This window comes from Saimiri boliviensis, chromosome 7 (assembly GCF_048565385.1).
Source record: "Saimiri boliviensis isolate mSaiBol1 chromosome 7, mSaiBol1.pri, whole genome shotgun sequence".
NCBI lineage: Eukaryota > Metazoa > Chordata > Mammalia > Primates > Cebidae > Saimiri > Saimiri boliviensis.
The window spans coordinates 83,673,000-83,697,537 of NC_133455.1; the positions used below are offsets into that span (position 1 = coordinate 83,673,000).

At 38.2% G+C, this 24,538-nt stretch overlaps 1 protein-coding gene across 1 annotated transcript; it reads right to left on the bottom strand.

The window, feature by feature from the left end:
* Window positions 1–1,531: 1,531 nt before the first annotated feature.
* Window positions 1,532–24,432, bottom strand: LDHB (lactate dehydrogenase B). Its single transcript, XM_003945155.4, has 8 exons — window positions 24,324–24,432; window positions 21,138–21,272; window positions 12,121–12,238; window positions 10,248–10,421; window positions 8,010–8,183; window positions 4,455–4,572; window positions 3,129–3,252; window positions 1,532–1,906 (listed from the first exon to the last, which is right to left on the bottom strand). Exons 2-8 carry the CDS (start codon window positions 21,264–21,266, stop codon window positions 1,739–1,741), a joined length of 1,005 nt encoding a protein of 334 aa, XP_003945204.2. The 5' UTR covers window positions 21,267–21,272; window positions 24,324–24,432; the 3' UTR covers window positions 1,532–1,738.
* Between the last annotated feature and the right edge of the window lie 106 nt (window positions 24,433–24,538).

Below are 24,538 nucleotides of genomic sequence, written 5' to 3' on the forward strand. Positions count from 1 at the left end.
AATGTTTTTTTTTTCTCCACGTCCTTATTTGACAAAATTAAAAGTTGGAAAACTCGTGTTCGTGCTTCCTAACCTCCTACACAAGCATCCATTCCCCCTTTTAGACAAAGTTTAAACAATTCTAAACTAATCCATGAAATTGAAGTTTGGAAACTATTGGCTTGTTGCAAATTCGACATTCACATAGAAACTGGAACAATGAACTAGAAGCATGTATTAACTTAATCCTCCTCCTTACATCTAGATATGATCACCATACCAACAGATTGAGTAGCTTTGGAAATGCAGTGTGAAAAAGGAATTTAATAACTGTGTCCATCTCCCTTTCTGTAATACAGAAATAATAGTAACCTCATTATGTGCTGGGGCTGGAGCATTAAAGAATTTCAATATTCTTCTAAGAAAACACAAAAATATGACAATTTTTTCAGTTTTTCTGCATTATAATACACTTGAGAGAGGATTTTAAAGTTAATTGCCTGGATTGAATCCTGGTTCTGTCATTTAGCTGCTATTACCTGTGTGCCTCATGTCTGTTTCCTCATCTGTAAAATGAGGACACAAAATACTTCAAAACAGTGGCTCTCGGTCATGGGTGATTGTCCTCACCCTCTCCCAGGAGACATTTATCAAGGTCTGCAGACATGTTTGGCTACACCTTGTGGGCAGAGGTGTGTGACCGGCATCAATTGGGTAAATCAGGAACACTGATCCTGCAATGCGCAATGCAGCACCCGCTACACAGAAACACCCAGCCCAAAATGTCAGCAGTGGTGAGGTTAAGAAACACTACCTTATAGGATAGTTAGGATGATTTAGACAAGTTACTTGAAACAGGAAAGACTACCTAAATGTTAGCTACCATGACGACAAAGCTATGTGCTAAGAGTTTTACACGATTTTCTCATTTAAACAACCCATACTGAAGAGGTATTTCTATCATCACTGTTTTATAGGTGAGGAAATTCAGAATTAGGAGTGATCAAGTAGTCAACTTGACCAAGATCACAGTTAATCAATGATAAGGCCAACACTCAAGTCCAGGTTTATGACACCAAAGCCCATGTTTTAAACACTACCTAAATTTACCCCTACATATGACATGTAAGTTGGGAACTTTTTGTTAAAGGAAGTCTTGTCTACCTATGTTCCCTGTGAATTCAAATGTTATGCTATCTCCAAGTAGTCTGAATATGAATAATCCAGACTAAACTTCCATTTGCCCTCATTAAATAGAACTAACTAAGTTTCCATTTTAGGGGTTCTTCCTTTTAAAATGGGCTTCCTTGTAAATGTCATATACATTGACATCCATTACAACTTCTTCAGTTATTACCTTAAACTGATAATCATATTCTCAGGACAACAACTACAAAACTGTGGCATATGTTGCAATAAATAATTTTTGTGTCATCCAGAGGGAGGAGTGTAGATGATGTTGGAATTTAGGGACATTTATGATATGTGGTAAGAATTACTTGACAGATTGACTGAAATCTTTCAGGAATCATTAAGGAAGGAATCCCAGAAATACAAGCACACTGCAATAGTTAATTTTATTTGTTCAAGAACTCGTATTGCAAGCATTAAACCAAGCATAGGCTTTGATTCTGTGAGCCCAAATTCACATATTGAAGAAGATCAGAGCAAACTATGATTCATGTACATGGATGAAAACTAAAGGCTCAGAGTTAATCACATTATAGGTTTTAAACTTCTACAGCCTAGGGCTCAGTAGTCACAGGTCTTTTAGGTCCTTCTGGATGTCCCACAGTGTATCTGCACTTTTCTTGAGCTGAGCAACCTCATCATCCTTGAGCTTCTGGTTGATAACGCTGGTTAATCCCCGGGCATTGAGGATACACGGAAGGCTCAGGAAGACTTCATTCTCGATGCCATACATCCCCTGCCAGAACAACAAAGCACTGAGGTTAAGACAAGGAACCATATGTAAAAATGATCAAAGACAGGAGGCTGAGGTGGGAGGATTGTCTGAGTCCAGGAGTTTGAAGCTTCAGTGAGCTGTGATCGTGGCACTACTCTCCAGCCTGGGTGACAGAGCAAGACCTCAACTCTAAAGAGGGTACAAAAGAGAATAATGAAAGGTCCTATGCTTCAACAGAAAGACTGGTAGGAAACTTGATAGGCACAAACTCATCCTCTAGTCTGATTTTCATCACATACAGGTCCACATTTCCCCAATACTTACGTTTTGAGTTAGGTTTTATACATAGAATATGCAAACATGCACTATGAGCTTTAAGTTGCTCACAGACTTTAAGAAAGAAATTTCAGAAAGTGGTAGCCAATCTACAAGGTCCTAGGTAATAATCAGAGACCATTAAAAGCAAGATTCTTGGACCACCTAAGAATTGCTAAACAACAACAACAACAACAACAACAAAACAATTTCCAAAACATTTTATCAGTTTGTGTGGGTAATTTATTCAAAAGGTCATTTAACTATATAACTAATCCAATTATATAATTATATTAAACATACCTTAATATAAGTTTTTAAACTTTGAATTTCAAAAATTTGGTACATACACAAAAGTAGACAGAATAAACAAATTCCTATAATCGTACCCTGAGACTCAGTAATTACCCAATTTTGACATACTTGATTTACACTGACTTATAGAAAATTAATCAGTTGTCTTACAAAACATTTTAATATAATTTTAGTTTTGTTTGAAAAATAATTTCTACCTGTTTTATACATTTGCTCCATAGCTTTTGAATTAAACTGTATTTGCTAAGATATCAAGTGCTCTATGAAAGGCAATCTAGAGTTTCGTATATCAACTTTAAATGAAACTCGATTACACTTATTCAGATGATCAATACTTTAAGAATGTACTAAGTAAAGAATCAGAGTTAATATTTAATTTGCAAAATTATACAAAGAAAAATGACTACATCTATTGAATGTCTTAAGAGTCTGTAAGTTATTGCCCTTGTTGATCAAGACTTCTGCTGATAAATGACAATGGCTTACATAAAACCTTCAGAGACAGAAATAACTATGAACTATGATGTTATCTGGTCTGGGCCTCTTGAAATTAATCTTTTTCTAGAATAACACTGCTAGAAATCATATTATATTTTGTAGTGGTTTGTCTTACCTTTACCATTGTTGACACGGGATGAATCCTGGATAGATTTTTCAACATGGATTCAATAAGATCAGCCACGCTTAATCCAATAGCCCAGTTGGTATATCCTTTTAGCTTGATGACTTCATAGGCACTTAAAAATTATAAAGACATCAATGAAATAAGACTCAATCATTACTGAAACCAGACCACCTGAGTTTGACTCCTGCTCTGTCTCTAATTATAATCTTGGGTAAATTATCTAACCTTTCTTGCCTTAGTCTGCCCTTCTTTAAACGAGGATATGAATAGTAACTATTTCATAAGTTTGAGTGTTAAATGAGTTAATATATACGTAATATGCTTATAACTTTAAGCACTATATGGTAAATACTATATAAATGTTTGATAACATTAGTTTATTGTATAAGTAAAGATTATAAAGTCACTGTGGTAAAAACATATATTTTCCAATCAATGTAACTTATTTGTAAACATATTTCCAAACACACAAAATCAGGAAACAATGAAAGTAAAAGGATAAACTATATCTCAATTGTGAGGTCTCACTTGCCACTGTCACCTAACATATTATAATCAACTAATAAAAATGATGACAATATCTTGCCCAGCAATTTTTTCAGCACAAATTGTAGCTCTCAAAACCCACAGAGGCCCTGGTACTTGAGCAGTAGCAGGAATAACTCTAGCTGAGTAACAGAAAATGGGGACTTAATGCAATTGACACCTGAGTAGAAGAACTTGGACCAGTTACATTATCTGGGTGAGCCATAGTTTTCTCATTTGTAAAATAAAGGGTTATGTTAATTGAAATTATAAAGACCTTTTCAACTTTTTCAAGGTTTTTTTTTTTTTTCTCCACATGCAGGTCAAATTCCTGAAAAACAATTACTAAAACTGAACTAAACAAAATGATTCTATATTTGAGACATCAGTTAGTCTTGTTATTAAAACTTAAACACTGTCAGCAATCAGCCAGCAAGTTTATTTATTTTGGGCAATTATGAAATCAATAGTGTCTAAGTTTACCTTTCTAAATAAATCAATCTTATTTGTTGAGAGGAGGCAATTTGAAGACTCTTCTCACTTGTTAATTCCACATTTTGCTCCTGTTACCGCTACAATAGACTTAATCTAGAGAGAAAAATATTTGCTTTCCCCAGAGAGACTGGTATGGCGAGTGTGACCAGTGTAAAAGTCATATCAGTTTCAAAAGATAACAGCTGGATAATTACATTAAGAGTTTATCTAAGCAGATAGCCATAGAAAATGTTTATAACTTCATTTAAGTAAAGATGAAATTAATCATCTAAAATCAAGCTCCCTTTCACTCACCTTTCAACCACCATCTTATGCACTTCCTTCCAATTTTCACTGTCATTGTCAGTTCCCATTTCTGGATTCAATTCCTGAAGAGAAACACCTGCCACATTCACACCACTCCACACAGCCACTGTAAAAAAAGGATATTGCAGATATTTCTGACGTTATTCTTAAAAACCTTTTCTTCTTTTAGTGCAATTTCACCTCTGATTCAAGTTACTAAATACCAACTGGAACTGCTCTAAGAAGTGACTCTCCGGTATAGTTCCCCACAAAAGGCAGACAAGTGCCTTCAAATAGCAACGTTATCTGACCTTTTAACTTTCAGTAATTTTAGTGCAAAGCAGAATTGCTGTGTCATAGTTACAGAGAAAATAAAATTCTTTGCCTCTCTCTAGGTGTGTGAAATCACAAGAGGTTCTAGTTGGGGACTATGCTAAACTTTGGTTTGAGGAATTTTTTACTTTTCTCCTCCATATTTTTCTCATATATGCTTCTTTATTCTAGAGCAAAGAAAAAAAAAATCCTAGAATAAGACCCAAATAAAGTATAATTATGAAAGTTCAGTAAAAATTATAAATAAGGGTCTACTTATTTTAAGGGTGAAGAGTGTCAGAAAGAACTACACAAAACAGGCCTTTGAATTGGGCCTTGAAACCTAAATTATGTATTTCTTGGAGACCTTTGGAGAACATTGTTCCTTCTCCTCCAAAGGTTTCCAAGGAGAACACTAGGTGTGGGATAGATTCTAGTGTGGCTGAAACAGATATGAAGAACAAAGCTATGTATAGCCAGATAAGATCCCCTTTTAGTCCACAACTTCTGGCAAGTCAGGGTAATTGGACATTTTCACAATTTTTGATGAAAAGTATGAAATGTACATAATCATGTCTAGTGAGCATGGTTTAATTATCTTTCATTTTATGTATACAATATAGATCAACGTGAACATTTTAAAGATGTTTTGGGAAAAATAACAAAGTCATAACAGAAAAGAACATTGGACAGGAATCAGAAGACATGATTCCAACTGTAGTTATGCCACTAGCTAACTAAAAGATCTTCAACAGCTACCTCACCTACTTTATCTTATTTTCTTCTCACTAAAATTAAAGTCTTGAACTAGAGGACATGTAATATCACTTCCCATCCATAGATCTAGAACTGTATAATTATAACTAGCACTTGCTGAACTTTTACTGTACACCTGACATTGTACTAAGTACTTTCTATATAGTACATAGGTGGTATAATTATCTTTATTTTGTAGATGAGGAAACAGGTTCAGAGAAACTAAAAACTCTCGTTAGTCACCTTATCTTGTTAAGATGGGAGAACCGAGCCTAAAATTATGGAGTTGCCTAGCTAAAAACTTCCCATGTTCAAGTTAATCTGATCAAGAGAGACACATAGGACCATTACAATTTAACCAGACAAAAATTCAGACAAATCCTTGGAGGTAAAAGAATTCTTGCATAGGCAGGGCATGGTGGCTCACACCTGTAATCTCAGCACTTTGGGAGGCTGAGGCAGATAGATCACCTGAGGTCAGAAGTTTGAGACCGGCCTGGCCAACATGATGAAACCTTGTCTATACTGAATATACAAAAAATTAGCTGGGTGTGGTAGTGTGTGCCTGTAATCCCAGCTACTCAGGAGGCCAAGGCTTGACAAATGCTTGAACCAGAGAGGGAGAGGTTGCAATGAGCTGAGATCGCACCACTGCAATCCAGCCTGAATTCTTGAATAAAGTGTTATGACGTGTCAGAAAAAAGTCAGTATTATTGTATTAAAAGGCACAAATAAATTATACTCTAATTTCAAGAACAAATTCGTACAACACCAAGATAAACCCTTTACTAAAATTGCATTTCAAACTCCCACTGAATTCAAAAGATTTATACTTTGACCTTATTGGGAGAAAATAATCCTTTACATATGTGGCAGAAATAAATTTAGTCAAATAAAACATTTATAATATAGTTTTTAATTGTCTCACCATGAAGCACTAAAAAAAGTGTAATGGGATTTTAATGTTGCTCTTTCTAGAATTACTGATTTATGTACAACAATTATTTACTTCAATTTAAGTTCCTAAAGAAAATATTTAGTTTTATCATACAGTCTCTTACTAAATAACAGTTATAATTAATAGTTTATTAAAAACAAGATTTCATTTCAGGTAAGGATTATTTTACATTATAGAAGAGTAGACATAATTCATGCCACCTTCAACAAACACAATGGATGTAACAGCTCTGTCTACTGAAAGGTCCTAGAAGCAAAAATACACCAGTAGCACAAGCACACCTATGCCCTGATCTTGGTTTCTAATTACCATTCCTTGCTGAAAGCAAGCAGGGCTCATTAAGAAAACAGCTGATTCTACTGCTGGGCAGGGAAAACTTCAAAATGAGGCTGGTGCAACTTATTGCGAAGGAAGTGCTCAAAAAATGATGGGACAAGTAAAAAAAAGACATAGAGTCAGTTTGAAAAGCCTGTAACTTGCCAAACGTGGGATAACTTGAGTGTTACAAATGATAGTGACAGAATATTTGGGGCATGAGATAAAAATCTGAGGCAACATTGATATCAACAAATGAATAAAGAAAGAAGAAAAAGTTCTGACTTACAGTAGAATGCAACTGACAAATATAGAATAAATGATGGAATTAGCAGATCATGTTTGACAACTATCGTGCTAATAATTTATTCAACCACAAATCACTAATAGATGCTAAACTTAGCTGAGAAAATCTGATGAGGAATCAGACATTTTCCTAGCCAGTATCAAAACATCTTCCCACAAATCACTTAAAAATTACAAAGGAAAAGTAGTAACTTCACACAGAGTAACCTAGCAAAATACACCCTTAACTGACCTATCACAGTTTTCTCATCAGTTTTTGGCCACACTGACATTATATGCCTTTGGATGTGATGCCATGAGAAAGCTATAGGGTCATTCTGTGGTATTTGTACCGAAAGTACATAGCTCAACCTAATGATAAAGAAACAATCAGCAAACCTAAATTGATGGGCATTCTACCAAATAACTCACCTGACTTTTGAAAAACGTCAAGATCATGAGAAACAAAGATAGACTGAGAAATTGTTCAGAATGAAGGAGGCTAAGGAGATACAATAGATGTAATGTGTGAACCTAGAATGGATTCTGAATTAGGAAAAAAGCTTTAGAGGAAACTACTGAGAAACTTGGTGAAATGTGAATTAGTGGACTGTGGTTTAGATAATACTCTTATCGGTGTTACACTTCCTGACTTTGATAAGTGTACTGTGATTATGAAAAAGATAATCTTAGTTTTGAGGAAACATATAGTAAACAACTTATGGAGAAAAGCATAAGAGGACTGATTTATGCTTAATTCATCAGGGTAAAGGTAAATGATAGAAAGATAGAGGAATAAATGATAAAGTAAGTTGGAATAGAAAAGTAACTACCATTTTTGCACCTGTTCCGAAGTACATCAAAGTCTATAAAATTTGAAATAAAAAAATTCAAAATGGCAAAACCAGTATCATAGGTATTTCGTTTGTTTGTTTTACCACTTGAGTCGCCATGTTCCCCCAAAATCCATCCATGGCAGCTGCTGGGATGAATGCCAAGTTTTTCAGCCATAAGGTAGCGAAATCTTGCAGAATCCAGATTACATCCACTTCCAATCACACGGTGTTTGGGTAATCCACTCAGTTTCCAGGTAACATATGTAAGAATGTCCACTACAAATTTTGGAAATAATATATAAGTAAACCAAAGCCAATTTCAACTGTTATGCAGCTTGGGGTGCCCAGGCTTCCCTTTCCCCACGTCCCCATGCCCCAAATGAAATGTGACCAGAAAGATGTAAATACTAACTTATCATAGTTAGAAATAACAGGAATGAGAGAGATCAAAAGAAACTTTTAAGCCTATATGAAGATAGCCAGACATGAAAAATGCAACACGGCTTTTACATTTGCATTATGTGAAACAAGAATACATAAGAACCTTGCAGATTAACTTGAAAAAAACAAAACAGGCTGAATCAGACTGTCACTTAAGTTTCCCCCAATTTTAACATTCCATAGTTATAAAGATTGTCATCATGAACAAAGAAGCCTTTGATTACTAATGTACCTAATCCTGCTACCAGAAATTTTTCTGGGCATGAGTATCTTTAAGTAAACAATTATGAGAATACATAGTATTAAAAAATTCTATTTAATAAAAGAACATCTATGCTCCTAAGAACCTTTGCTCCAGTGTGGCATATAGCCTTGAAACCACAGAGAAAAAACGTTTGCTGTTCCAGACAGGGTCACAGCACTTGCAGGCTAAACTGTAAAAAGTAAAAACTGCACACAAGCAAGGTGAAGAGCTGAAAGTTAATCCTGCAGCCTCCACCCCCACACTCATCTGTAGACAATGGCTGAGATAATTCAAGGACATTTGGTACAGGATAATTTTTCCTTGCCAACTTTGATTCAGCGGAAGTGACTCCCTGGAAAATCCAGCTGTGAAGCTGTATCTAGAAAGTTGCACAATCATTTAGCGATGCCTGCCTGAGGCACAGGATGCATTAACTCACTATGTGCTGGCTACTTATCATTCCTATTCTACATCTACCTGGCAAACATATACATGTATGAGAAGTTTTATATCTAAGACTGAACCATTTCACAAACTCCAATCTGGGTTTGCAGAGAGTAAAAATATGGAAATAACTTCTGTCCTTGCTGGCTACCAACTCTCAATACCCAAGATACGGTGGGGATTCCCCTAGCTCTTATTCATAATCTTTCTCTATGTGAAGTGTAAGAGATAATCAATTCATTTTATTTACTATTTTACCAATGTGCCTGCTATGCTCACCAACATGCAGTAAGTTTGGTGGCAACTATAGACAAAAGCAGTGTCAAATGGAGCACACTTTAATTGTCAAGGCTAAAAAAGTGAATTCTTTCTAGTCAGAAGCTTTAATGTTCACACTGTAGATGTAAGTTAGACAGGAAAACAATTTTTAAGTCAGAGCATTTGGTGTTAGCATATATTTGTCCATCAATACAGTCTATTTCTATCTTTAAAACAGACTTGTTTAATGGCTTTCTGATATGCCTCTCTTCAAGGTTAATCTGTTTCAATTCTGTATAATGGGATTTTCCAGAAGGCAAAAAGTCAAATATGTTGAAATGTTTCTTACGAAACTACATTCAAATGTTTCTTTATGCATCCCAGGATAATCCTTAAAAAAATTTTTTAAAGTCTTTAGAATCTATAACCAAGCCAGATGAAGCAAAAACATGAAATTGCTTTTCTTAAAAAAAAATTTATTATGTTTTTAAATTTATTTTTTAGAAAAAGAAGAAAGAGAAAGAAGGGGCTGGGCATGGTGGCTTATGCCTGTAATCTCAGCACTTTGGGAGGCTGAGGTGGGCGGATCACCTGCCAACACGATGAAACCCATCTCTTTAAAAAAAAAAGAGAGAGAGAGAAAGAAGAAGGAAGGAAAGGAGGGAGAGAGAGGGAGGGAAGGGGGAGGAAGGGAGAAAAGAAAAAAGAGAGAAAGAAGGCAAAAGAAAGAGAAAGAAAGGAAGGAAGGAAGGTGTCATGAAATTGCTTTACATAAAACTCTTCTCACATTTTTCAAACATTTGGTGTTTGCAAACACCACTAAGGCCAATAAAAAAAGACATGTAAATTGCTTCCGTAAGTGAATACTGGGACTGATTTTAGTCCAAAACAGCAACAACAAACATCCCAAAACACTGAACTTAACAGAACAGAGGCTGACAGTATTACAATACCTGGGTTGGAAACCACAATTATGATGCAATCAGGACTATACTTGACGATCTGAGGAATAATGAATTTGAAGACATTAACATTTCTCTGCACCAGATTGAGACGACTCTCCCCCTCTTGCTGACGGACTCCTGCAGTTACCACTACAATCTTAGAATTGGCGGTCACGGAATAATCTTTAAAAAGAGAGGCAAAAACAGGTACTTTAAATGCAACTCTTCAATAAAATATATCCAATATGATATGCTCTAAAAGCCTAACCACACATAAGATGCTAGAACGGATATGTGAATTAAGTTTTCTGTATTGTAAGGGTTTGAAGTTTTTAATGTTTCTATGGCTTCTTTTTTCTCCCTTGAACTACACTGCAATAATCCAAACATCAAAATGCCTCTGAAAATAAAGATAACCCCAAAATATGTTTTTGGCTACGAATTCAATGAACTATCAGGAATAAAATGATGTATAAACAGTGAATCCAATAGGTAGCCAAAAAAAAAAAAGAGAGAGAAAAAAAACTGAATCATTTTTAAGTTACTTTTATCCTAAAAAGTTAAATTTAGGAAGGGCAAAAAGACACTGAAGTGTTTGGTATTGTCTGGAAACTAAAACATGGATTTCTAATACGTTTGTAGGAAGCTTATTTACTTTTCATCACTGCAAGTTTCCCAGGAGATTTTATTTTTTTCTTAAGGAAGTGTGTCCTTTTTAAAAATATACAGATACTGCAATTTGATGTGATCATCTGACTCAATAGTTACAGATGATTCACATAATTAAACTGGATTACAGTGTACCTTTTGATGGTTACTAATACTCTGGTTCCTCTCCCATAAAATGAAGGTAATTACAGTCCCTACATTTCATAAGGTTGTTGCAAAGATGAAGTTAGATGAAATATGTGTGCAAGATATTTCACATGGTGCCCGGAATGTCACAAATTTATAAATAATAGCTATTATTTAGTTTTTTTCAAGGCATTGAAATTACCTTGTACCAATACTTTTGGGGTCGAAAACATGCCTGTTCTCAGATACATACAAACAAGCCATTGTAACACAATCGCCCAAAATGTTACATATAAAATGTGTAGAAGGTATGTGGGAGAGGGTTAATAGAAGCCATACTTCAGTTTAACCTTGAGGATAAACTGGACCCAGAACAAAAGAAGAAACTGCCAAACCAGATTCACCAGGATGGGAATACTGATTTTATAACAGAGACCGAGGGAGAGGAGGAGGATGGTGAGGCATGAGGAAATGCAAGTCGTATCCAAATTGAGATCTGTGCAGGCCCGTGCTAAAGGTTTTAGAATATAGACAAAGGTTTATAAAAAGATAAGACATTTTTAAAGAAAAGAATGCATTCAAACTTTCATTTTAGGGAATGCATCTGTTTTAGGATAAAGATAACTCATGTGGAGTGTGGAATACATAACCATTTTCTACATATACTTCCAATGGGAAAATGTCAATTTGCTATGTGTATATTTTAGCAGTAGCAAGTGGGTTTCTAGGTGACATATTGATGATCATGTATGGCTAGCAAACTCATTTTAGATAGCTGTCCATTAATAAATGAATATAAAATATATTAGAAATAAAAAGTAGAATATAGTAGAGAAATAAGAGCTATTTATAAAATGAGGAAAAAGGGGAAAACATTTTATAATTACATAACAATTTGGAAATAATTTGAATTTACTAAACTAGATTATAAATATTTTATTAACAGGTATTGAAATACCTGTTCCAAAACTTCAACTTTTCCTACTTAAAAATAAATCTATTATGCTGTAAGATGCATTCTAAGTGTATTTTGGGGGACATGAAAAAAAATTAACATTTGTTCACTTTGGGCATTAAGTGAAATTACCTTTATCTGCCACAATTTTGGGCGTCTGAAGAAATAAGCTCCCATGCTGCAGATCCATCATTTCTCCTTTAAGTTTATCTTCCAAAACATCCACAAGAGCAAGTTCATCAGCCAGAGACTGTAAATGCAAAAACAGGCATTAGAACCCTAAGCCACTCTAGGATGCCTCGGCTCAAAATCTAACCCAAAGAAAGATCTTTACATGTCCAAGCACCAAAGGTCAAAACATCTTAAGAATTTTACCATGAAATAAGATACTCAAATAGGATTCAGTTCACATGATACAAACTATACTTTAAGAGCATATAGACTAAAAGATTCATTATGAAACCAGCTTAGTTCAAGAGTGGGCCCAGTGAATACAAGTCTACATATTAAGAAGAGGGAATGGTGAAAATAAAAATACACTCAGGCCCAGAAACAACCTTGGACAATGTGTCCATCCTTGAAGTCACCCCAGTTAAGAGGTTTTCTGTGGGTAGATTTGGCTTAAATCACCAGGAATGTGAGTTTACTTTAGAGTAGGATTTGAAACCCGTGTTGAAGCTTAGAATCTTCGGGTTGGCTCTGATCCACTCAAATGTCTTAACAGGGAAAAGAAGGAGAGTTTTATGGACAGAGAGTCTAGGATTGGGAGATTTTTTCACAGGTGATCACTCCAAATGTGTGCCTGAGACTTGCCCAGTCTCAGATTTCTTTTGTTTTCTATTCCAGTTGTCATCCTCTGTCCCCTATCCAAAATAAAATCTAAAGTAATGAATACACTATTTAATCTTGATTGAAATATATATATATATACAGATGTATATCTGTATACACACACACACACACACACACACACACACACAGACACACACACATATGGAGAGAGAAAAAGAGACAGAGTCTCACTCTTGCCCAGGCTGGAGTGCAGTGGTGCAATCTTAGCTCACTGCAACCTCTGCCTCCCATGCTCAAGTGATTTTCCAGCCTCAGCCTCCTGAGTAGCTGGGATTACAGGTGTGCACCACCACGCCCAGCTAATTTTTGTATTTTTAGTAGAGGTGGGTTTTCATCATGTTGCCCAGGCTGGTCTTGAACTCCTGACCTCAGTTTCAGCCTCTCAAAGTGCTGGGATTATAGGGATGAGCCACCACCCCAGGCCTGGAATCACATTTTTTTTTTTTCAATATTCTTGGAATCTCTACATAAAAGTGGAAGAAAAAAAGGGGAAAAAAAAAGTGGTTGGTCTAGATACATCTAAACAAGCTGTCAGCTATGAAATTCCATTATCTTACGGAAGTCATAATTTATAAACTGTTTAAAAAGTGGTTATCCCTCCAATTGAAACATCACCAGAATCCTTGCTTTTATTGTTTTTATGGCTGGTAGCAAAAATATCAGCTAAGTAGAATATATCAGTACTGGGGCCCAGTTAAAAATGCCAATAGAGTCATTCCTCAATGTACAATACTCAAGGGATTGGTTCCAGAACAACTGAGTGTACCAAAATCTGGGTATAAGCAAGTATACAAAATGACAGTATTCACGGGATGTGAAAGACTCTCCATATATTTGGGTTTTGCATCCCCTGAATACTATATTTTCAACACATTTTTGGTTAACAAAAATCTGCCTGTAAGTGAACCTGCCCATACTGTTCAAGGATCAACCTATTCTAAGAACAGTAGTGTGACCAGCTACACAGGTGAAAGGTGTAGGGTGTTAATTGGCACAGGGGTGGGGGGTGTGGAGCAGAAATAACTGGAGTTCAGGAAGCACTTTGAAGAAGGTGGAGTAGCTCAGGCGGCAGGGGCCACCAGAGGGAGATGCATCAGAGAGCTGGGAGACAAAAAATAAGAAAAGCTGACCTACTTAGCTTGCTAGATAAAGCAGGTCTCGCTCCCTGTACGACAATGAATAAACACCGTCGTCTGTTGCTAAAATCTAAGTGGCTAGCCGGTCTCATGAAGTGAGTTACAGTGGGCTTGCTTGTGAGGATTTCTCTTACACTGAAAGCGTCCTGATGGCTGAATGAGTCCTTACTTCTGAGCAACCAAATTACTTACAGATTCTTGAAATGACCGTTCTGCGAGTTAGGGATCACGTAGAAAACATTTCTTCATTTCCGGTTATATCAAATACTGGCATTAATTTTTATCTATCTTTACTTAAACACATTTTGACATCTTTAAAGTTGCTTTTGTTGCTTTGCAAACCTCTGATAAGAACACACAAAATTCGCCGGGCGCGGTGGCTCAAGCCTGTAATCCCAGCACTTTGGGAGGCCGAGGCGGGTGGATCACAAGGTCAAGAGATCGAGACCATCCTGGTCAACATGGTGAAACCCCGTCTCTACTAAAAGTGCAAAAAATTAGCTGGGCATGGTGGCGCGTGCCTGTAATCCCAGCTACTCAGGAGGCTGAGGCAGGAGAATTGCCTGAGCCCAGGAGGCGGAGGTTGCGGTGAGCCAAGATCGCGCCATTGCACTCCAGCCTGGGTAACAAGAGCGAAACTCCGTCTCAAAAAAAAAAAAAAAAAAAAAAAAAAACACACACAAAATTCTCATTTGTGTTTTTTAAGTCCTAAATTAATGCAATAATAATAAACTTAATAAAACTTAATAATAGCTGTAACGGTTCTATTAAGGTACTGAGCACTGGGAATATCATTCTTATTTTAGTAACATCACATGTGTGCTGCAGAAGTCAACAGGGCAAAACAATTTAGTGCTTAAGTAGGAAAGGATGTCACAGGATCTCAGATCCTGTCTCTTTGTTTCAGTGGGTGTAGAGAATTGCCTGAGTAGCACATACTCTGCTGATAAGGAAGGAAGAGATCCAACACTTAAATAATAATTGAAACGCCGAATTTAGCTGCATCTGCAGCACTGACTATCCCACAAATGGAGAGGTGTGCAAACAGAGGATGTGTGACTAAGTACTGGTGCTGCTGTTTGGCTTACCTAAATCTCCCTCTGTATTCACATATTTTATAAAATGAACTTACCATATATATAATTCACTTAAGCTGTAAGTATGTTTAAAATGTTTGAAACAGCAAAATTTAGATTAACTTAAAAAGCAGTATTCTTTTTATGGATCAAGGTCAATTAGATACCAAAATATCATTTTTGAAAGCTTACTTAATATAACAATAAAACTGCTTTTAAAAACATATTTATTTCTGGGCGCAGTGGCTCACGCCTGTAATCCCAGCACTTTGGGAGGCCAAGGCGGGTGGATCACGAGGTCAGGAGATCGAGGCCATCCTGGTCAATACGGTGAAACCCCGTCTCTACTAAAAATACAAAACATTAGCTAGGCATGGTGGCGCGTGCCTGTAATCCCAGCTACTCGGGAGGCTGAGGCAGGAGAATTGCCTGAACCCAGGAGGCGGAGGTTGCGGTGAGCCGAGATCGCGCCATTGCACTCCAGCCTGGGCAACAAGAGCAAAACTCCGTCTCAAAAAAAAAAAAAAAAAAAAAAAAACATATTTATTTTTAATCCTGTGACAGACTTAAATAAAAAGAAAGGCTTTTAATCTAAAGTCTTGTGTGGAACAGACACAACCATATATTCCGCCTTTTCTTCCTCCTAAGTAATACATTACTATCACAGTGCCTTAGTATTTGATGGTTTTTATATCCAAGTGTTGGCCGGGCAAGGTAACTCATGCCTGTAATTCCAGCATTTTGGGGAACTGAGGCAGGTGGATCATCTGAGGTCAGGAGTTTAAGACGAGCCTGACCAACACAGTGAAACTCTGTCTCTACTAAAAATACAAAAATTACCAGGGCATGGTGGCATGCACCTGTAGTACCAGCTACTCGGGAGGCAGAGGCAGGAGAATCACTTGAATCCGAGAGGCAGAGGTTGCAGTGAGCAGAGATTGTGCCACTGCACTCCAGCCAGCCTGAGTGACAGAACGAGACTCCATCTCTCAAAAATGTGTGTGTGTGTATATATATACATATCTCCAAGTTTTTAGTATGTGTAAAATTTGTGGGAGGAAAGGGTATAACCTTTCTCAAATTATTAACTAAATGGGCAAGTGCCATTTATTCAATAGTTTGTGTTTCTTCCCCTCCAAAATGCTACTTTTATATTATTAAATACTATTTGAGCATGTTTCTGGCTGAAATGCCAAACCTGGCTTGTACAAATACCAAATTTTAATTATGGTTTACTTTTAAGCCAAGTCTTGCACAGCAGAACTACTTTGCAATTTGTCTGTACATACCTTGCTCCTCCTAAGAGTTTTGTTATCTGTGTTTGTACTATAAGAACATGGCTACAGGTGACTGAAGCAAAGATAAACACTCAAACCAAAGACAGACTTAGAAGCTAAGGATCGCCGGGTGCGGTGGCTGAAGCCTGTAATCCCAGCACTTTGGGAGGCCAAGGCGGGTGGATCATAAGGTCAAGAGATCGAGACCATCCTGGTCAACGTGGTGAAACCAGGTCTCTACTAAAATTACAAAAAATTAGCTGGGTATGGTGGCCCGTGCCTGTAATCCCAGCTACTCAGGAGACTGAGGCAGGAGAATTGCCTGAACCCAGGAGGCGGAGGTTGCGGTGAGCCGAGATCGCGCCATTGGACGCCAGCCTGGGTAACAAGAGTGAAACTCCGTCTCAAAAAAAAAAAAAAAAAGGAAGCTAAGGATCTAAGATAATCTTGTCTGGAAGTTCTTCATGACCCTTACGACATGATGACTTAAACACTCAGCTCCTCCTCTTGGTGGCTAAAATGGATAATGGGGCAAAAGTAAAAAGTAAAGTCTGTTTACTTTAAAAAGTAAAGTTTTATATCATCAGTACAAGATACAAAAAAATCAAAAGCTATGACCAAAGTTTGACAAAATATGAGTGCACCTTATAAGTAATAGCAGGAAATATTCATTTATTTATCATGTAAGTGCCTGGCATTAACCTACTACTCAGGTATACACTTATGATAAGTCTCTGCTGCGATAGAAAGCATCGGGAAGGAAACAGGAATTAAACAAAAAAATCTGGATAATCTCTGAAGGTAGAAGTGCTCTGAAGTGCATAAGGCAGCGAGATGTCGAAACTACTAGGAAGGAAATGTACTTTATATGGGAAGGCAGGGAAGGACCTGCCTGCAAGGGCATGCATTTGCAGTAAGATCTGAATGATAAGGGGTCAACCCTGTGGCCTAGGGAAGGACATTCCAAGTGAAAGGAAATGCAAGTGGTTGCTATTTGGGAGGCAGAGGGCAAATAGAAGAGATGACGTCAGAGATGGGACCATCACGTTGCACTGGCAGGTCTGTTGCGCCTGTGTGCATGGTGCCCCCGGAGTTGTGTGCTCTATTGCTTTGTTCTGAGAAATGAGCAGGGAGGGATCTGTGAGGCCTCATGGGATTTTATGTCTGTGTGGAGCATATGTGCACTGTAAAATGACTGGAAAGTTTTGAGTAGGGGAGCCACTAGTTTTATGAAAGCTCCCTATGGTTATTATGTCAGCAATGGGCTGCAGAGAGTGAGCAAAAGTAGAAGCCAAAAATAATCGAGTTTTCATATGGTGGGACATCGTACTAGGGAGCCTTAGTGGGCTTTGCAAGTCTAGCTACCGCATGTCCCCACTTAACCTCTCTGATGCTACACTTTTATTTAACTTCTGGGGGCAAAGTACACCATCTATGAGCTCAAAAAGGCCAGATCTGGCATGTACTCTCTGTGTGATCTTAGGTGTTTTGTTTTGTTTTTTTCAACAATAAAGTATAGATGACAATATCTTCTGACGGGTTCCAGAAAGGAATAAATGAAGTAATATACAAACACCCACATGCAGAGTGATTTTCCTTTCTCTATTAAGCTAGTGGGATTTCTAATCTTGACCGTGTATTAACACAATTTTGAACCACTTTTATTTTCACCCATTAAAATAATATTTAGCCATTTTTAATTGATTAAGTCATCTTTCAACAAGTCAATCATTCTTTCCTGTATTTATGTTTTCAAAAATATTCTTCATTATATAGTCTCCACATAATTTCTAAAGCAATGTACTCCATTTTGCTAATGATAAAAGGAAAAGGAACAGTAGATTGCAAACAGGAATCAGCCGGGCGCGATGGCTCACACCGGTAACCCCAGCACTTTGGGAGGCCGAGGCAGGGAGATCAACTGAATTCAAGACCAGCCTGGCCAACATGGTGAAACCCTGTCTTTACTAAAAATACAAAAAATTAGCTGGGTGCGGTGGAGGGTGCCTGCAATCCCACCTACTCGGGAGGCTGAGGTTGCAGTGAGCCAAGATCACACTATTGCACTCCAGCCTGGGCAGTAAGAGAGAAATTTCGTCTCAAAAAAAGAAAAAGGAAAAAAGAAAAACAGAAATCACTCTGAATCTGAAGATTCCAAATCTGTTAGCGGCAGGGCCTAGTCTCTAAAGCCCTTGAGTTGAGCCGAAGTGTTATCTAACTCTAGGTACAGTCTCAATGAAACTATTTACTGAAGAGAATTAAAATTTGCAATTACAACAATCCTAGAGGTACTTCTTATAAAATCATGGTAGCTCAGATATAGTTTCCTGAAAGGTCCAAATTTTGAGATTAACAAAAGAAAAATCTTTAGCTAGTATTTGCATTTATTTTTTCTAAATGCCTAAATGCTAGCATTGAATAAAAAGAAAATTGTAAAGTCACTATGGTGAAGAATTCAGAGCTGGGTTCAACATACAGCCCTTCCACTGCCATGTGTGAGGCTGTGTTCGGGCCCTTTGAGCATTAGCCATGTCATCCAATACCAAGTATATAAACAGTTCCTATCTCCTGTGGTTATTTAGGAGAAAGCATTTTCATTTTATCTTTGAATACGGCAGGTACTCGATGTTTTTTTCCAAAGAAATGCAAGCTGAAATACTTTTTGTTTTTATTGGCATGAACAGTGAGCACAAAATTGTGCTTATTTAAATTCCCTATAATCTAGGAAGCTGCTATCCTAAATGACAGTTACCTAGTCAACTGAAGCTAGCTAGAAGGAAATGCAAAAGGATAAAACTTTCATTGATGCGCACTACGTTTTTTAGTTATTTATTTTTTTTTTTGATAACCGTTTCTCAGTAAAGATTCCATTTGCTGGTTTAGAATTTAAACTTTGAAAACAGAAATGTGCTTGGTTAGGGGTTATTCAGGCAGCCTTTACATATGACACAAAGAGACACTGTATTCTGAAGGCAGGCAGCATTTTTGTTCTTGTTCCTACATTTAAGGCAGCCGTCAGAAGAAATAAGGAATCAGTTCAGTGAGATAAATTAGGAAAGGGCTTCTTTTCTCAAGTCTTTGAGAACTAAAGAAAGTGTAACTGTGGTTTGAACTATAAGGGATACATAGGAGGTAAGGCAAAAAGCTTACGGAGGTACACAGGAAAAATAGAGCCTTGAGAAGTGGATGGTGATAATAGTATGGTATTAGTGTTAAATCTCCTGATGTTGATAATTGCACTGATTATCTCAGAATATGTCCCATTCTTAGGAAATGTACTCTAAAACAGGGGTCCCCAACACCCAGGCACTGAATCTAGAGAATCTAGCTAATGCCGGATGATCTGAAGTAGAACAATTTCATCCCCAAAACCATCCCCCCACCTCAAACCTGTGGAAAAACTGCCCCCCCGAAAAGTGGTCCCTAGTGCCAGAAAGGTTGGGGACCACTGCTCTAAAGAACTTGGAAGTAATGGGCAAATATCGGCAATTTATTTTCAAATGGTTCAGAAGAAAGCCATATATAGGTAGATATAGACACATGTCATGGACAAATATATCTATTTCTTTTTTTTTTTTTTTTGAGACAGTCTTGTTCTGTCGCCAGGCACCAGGCTGGAGTGCAGTGGCACGATCTCCGCTCACTGCAACCTTTGCCTCCCGGGTTCAAGCACTTCTCCTGCCTCAGCCTCCCAAGTAGCTGGGACCACAGACGCACGCCACCACGCCCAGCTAATTTTTTATATTTTAGTAGAGATGGGGTTTCACTATGTTGGCCAAGATGGTCTTGATCTCTTGACCTTGTGATCCGCCCGCCTCGGCCTCCCAAAGTGCTGGGATTACAGGCATGAACCACCGCGCCCAGCCAAATGTATCTATTTCTATAGATCTCTGTATCTATAAATCTACCTATAAACACACATACAAATATATGTTTATGTACATATGATGAGAAAGCATAAAGAACAAAATGTTAAGAATTGGTAACTATAGGTGAATATTTGTGAAAGTTTTGTTTTTACTATTCTTAGAAATTTTCTGTAAATCTGAAATCATTTCAAAATAAAACCATTAGGTAAAAGTTTAAGGGGCATAATAGGATATTCCCACAACCTCAAAAAGCCAGACTCGGCACAGATTACTTATTAATTAAAGGAGGGAAAGGGATCTTTGCATGGAGAAGGCTTGCTGTGACCACTTTAGCCAGGGGATTAAGTTCAGCAGTAACGAGACAAGTAAAACATCATGTGCCTTCTGATGGTCTGCACAGAGAAGGACATGACATCACCTAGTCCTAACCCCACCCAAAAAATTCAACCAGAGCTAAATTACAAGAAAACATCAGACAGACAAATTGAGGGACATGCTACAGAATTCACCTGGATGCTACAAAAAAATCAATGACACAAGAAACAAAAGAAGGTTAGGTAACCGTTCCACATCAGAGAAGAATGAAGAGACATGACAAGTATATAAAATTCATTATCTGGGACTGAGGTGAAAATAGCTATAAATGGCATGATTCTGACAACATGGAGAATTTAAAATGTTAATGGTATATACTGAATGACAATATTGCATCAGTGTTAAAATCTCTAAGTGTAGTAACTATTATGGTCACATAGGGAGAATATAATTGTTTTAGGAGATAGATGCTTAGATATTTTAAAGTGAAGTGTGATTACATCTACGACTTTAAATTGTTCAGGAAAAAAGTCTTTTAAAGATATAATAAAATCCCAAGGTGCCCTAAGAAACTGTGTACACATGCTGAACTTCTCTATCATTTATGGTGTTCTTGAAATGTACCTTTCCCAGAATGCTGATAGCACACGCCATACCAACTTGTCCAACACCCACTACAGTGATCTTATTGTTTGGGACTGTTGCCTCTTCTTCTGCAACTGGTGCAATGAGTTTTTCCTTAAGAGTTGCCATTTTGCACTGCAAGGAAAGAATCAAAACATTACACATGTATCTACATATAAAATCCAAATAGAAATTATCCTTAAAATGTTATAATGCAATTTTGAATTCAAGTATAACTTAAAATCAGCCTAACGATATTCTAGAAAGCAGAACATATTTTAAAGAACCACAAGACCCATTTAATGGAATAATTCATTAAGGTAAAAACTTTCATGAAGCCCATTAGAATTCTTCTCTTAGGCCTATGATTCCATGTGTGTATTTAATAAGTTGTGAATATTTCTGGTTAAAAAAACTGTGAATATTTATCTTTAAATTAGCTAATTTGTTTCTGTTTCCCCTATGAAAAGAATGCACATGTAACTACGTAAACTAAGTTTGGGTCTAGTATTAACTTATATTTAAGCTTGGATAAAAAGAATTAACGGCCAATTATAAACATAATCTACTACCAATGGTTATTTTCATTCTTGTAAGATAGGGACTGTTTCTTCTACTGTCTGACATAAAATGTGTTACAGAGTACTGGACATAGAATCTATACTTAATACATAGTGACAATAAAATGGCAATGAATATTTTTTATGAAAGTCTGCAAAAATAGCAACCTGAATTCCTTTTAGGGCACCCAAGAAGCTCCTTGGAAGGTAGGTAGACATTTAATACATTGTACTTTCAGCGGATCATATTAGGTGAGTATCAGCCTTTGAACCAGTTTCTGTCTAACCATCCAAACTAAAGCCCCCAAAAGTTTAAAGAAAAAGAAAAAAAAAAAACCTGTTGGAAAATGAATGATCTGTACAGTAACACCAAATGTTATCTGTGTCATCAGATAACCAGATGTGTTTTCTTGGTAACTGAAAAAAAAATAGCAAAATCTATTGAAATAAACATCAATTCCAAGGCAATTTATACTACACTAAATATATACCACCCTGCCTTCTTGAACAGAGAATACAGATGGCAAATAAGTATTTTCTTCATAATTATAATAACCCTTTGTAATGTCCATTATTTTCATTTGCTTTTTACTTTTCATGTCAGACTGTCGCATCTGAGGTCACCCTACCTGTCTCAAACTGTGCCAATACTTCGTCCAGTTTTTAATTCTAATCTGCAACGGACTAAACAATAAATCTTATTAACTGTATATGTAAAGTAAGAGTTAGCAAAACTCTGAGTTGGAATAAAGTACCTGAATTTGGAGACAAGTGTTTAACAACTATTTTATAGCTACTTTTTCTCCAAAAAATTTTCCCCCCATCTTAAGGATAAAAGTATTCTTTCTCCTTTACAGATTACACAGTTTCTTGGCAGATGCTAGAGAGAGAAGAAAGATGCAATGTTGTGCAAATGCCTCTACAAATAGACGACCTTAAAATGAAATAAAACATGGCCTGCATTTTAAGCAGGCTCAGAAGAATGCTGCAGCTCTTCTTGAAGGAAGACACACATGAATAGTTGTTTTGCACTTAAGTTTATTGTTGTTAGATGGTTTGTTTAAAATCAGTTTGGTATATAGGGAGGCCCAGGAAGCAGTGGGAAATGAAAATCCAGAAATGGTGGCTATATAAATACAGATTCGTTGTTCTGAAAGATCTTTTAATTCAGAAAACTTCAGGCAGTATAATTTAAAGCCTCGAGCCAGATTTTCTACCAGACTTTTCTGGAGAAAGTGCTTTTCTTTAATTTTTCTTTAAAAGGAGTTTTAAGAAATGAGAAGAAAATGGTCTGCGTGATATGCAGGCCTATGCCAACATCAGAGCGCAGGATAAGGAACAAGAACGAAAAACAGGGTAAAAATCTCTTGAGTCTTGGTCCTTTACGTCTCCTCACTGCTGTGGATATAAATCATTACAAATAATAAATGAGTGCCGGTCGGGAACGGTGGCTCACGCCAGTAATCCCAGCACTTAGGGAGGCCGAGGAGGGCGGATCACGAGGTCGGTAGATCGAGACCAGCCTGACTAACATGCCGAAACCCGGTCTCTACTAAAAATACAAAAAATAGCTGGGCGTGGTGGCGTGCACTGTAGTTTCAGCTACTTGGGAGGCTGAGGCAGGAGAATCTCTTGAACCCGGGAGGCGGAGGTTGCAGTGGGCCAAGCCAATATCACTCCGCTAAACTCCAGCCTGGGTGACAGAGAGAGACTCCATCTCAATCAAAAAAAAAAAAAAAAAAAAAGGAAACAACGAGTTTCAGGAGCAAAGATCCTCTTAGCAGAATCTTTCTCATTGCAATCTTTTAAAAATGCAGCATTTGCTTTTGAATTCCTCCCCTCCCCCCAGGGCCCAGGCCCTCACTGCAGCCGGCACTGCGCGCAGAAACCACCTCTCCCTCAGGGCACAGGCAGCGAAGAACCGCAGATCACGCGGGCAGGCAGAAGCCAGAGATCTCCCCGAGTCAGGTCTGTGGGGACAAGCCTAGGACTTCCCTACTCGGAGCGCCCAAAGCTGGTAAAGTAAATAAAGCACCTAAGCATCAAGAAAAGGAGCCAGGAAAGAACTGGCGCGTGGTTCCTGGAAAGGCTGGGAGAGCCGGGTAAAGATGAGCGCGGGGCCAAACGTGCTGGTCATCGAATGCCTTTCTCCCCATCCCAGCCAGCGCAGGGGGCATTTCCCTATTACCGTGGTAGTATATTCAAATATTCTAGGTAAAGACCGTCCAGCCTTCATATTCCACCTGGTTCCTTCCCCGCCCCCCAGCCACTCGGGCACGTGTCCCCACTCCCGCCAGCAGGCCGCGGGGGTGATGTGGCCGCCATGAACCCACCAAGGACCAGTGGGGCCCGGTTTTAGCTGCAAATGCAACAAGTCTCTGTCTCCCCTGGCAGAAACCCCTTGGGCCGCCGCCCCTCCCCTCCGCCAGGGCACGACCCGCCCTGCGCCCTGCGCCCTGCACCAAGCGGCAGTGTCAGGGCCCGAGGCCGGATGCTCAGAGCTAAAGGCCGCGGAGGACAGAGGTGCTTCTTGGTCCTTCCCACGGCTCCCCGCACAGTGACTCCCCCACACGTCCCACTCGGCTTGTCTGTAAGCCAGGATTCAGGGTCCTGAGCAGAAACCTACCAGGAGAGAGAAGGCTCTGGAGACCGCAGAAACAGTGGTGCGGAGAAGACAATGTCAGCTGCGTGCGTTTCCTCCGGCGCCGGATCCGCAAGGAGGGAGGAGGGGGCGGGGCGGGGCCCCGGCACCTCCGCAGCCTCTTGGGTTTCTCCATTGTGATTGGAAACCCGAGCACCGCCTACCCCTCCCCTCGGCTCGCTCAATCCCCTTCAAGGACA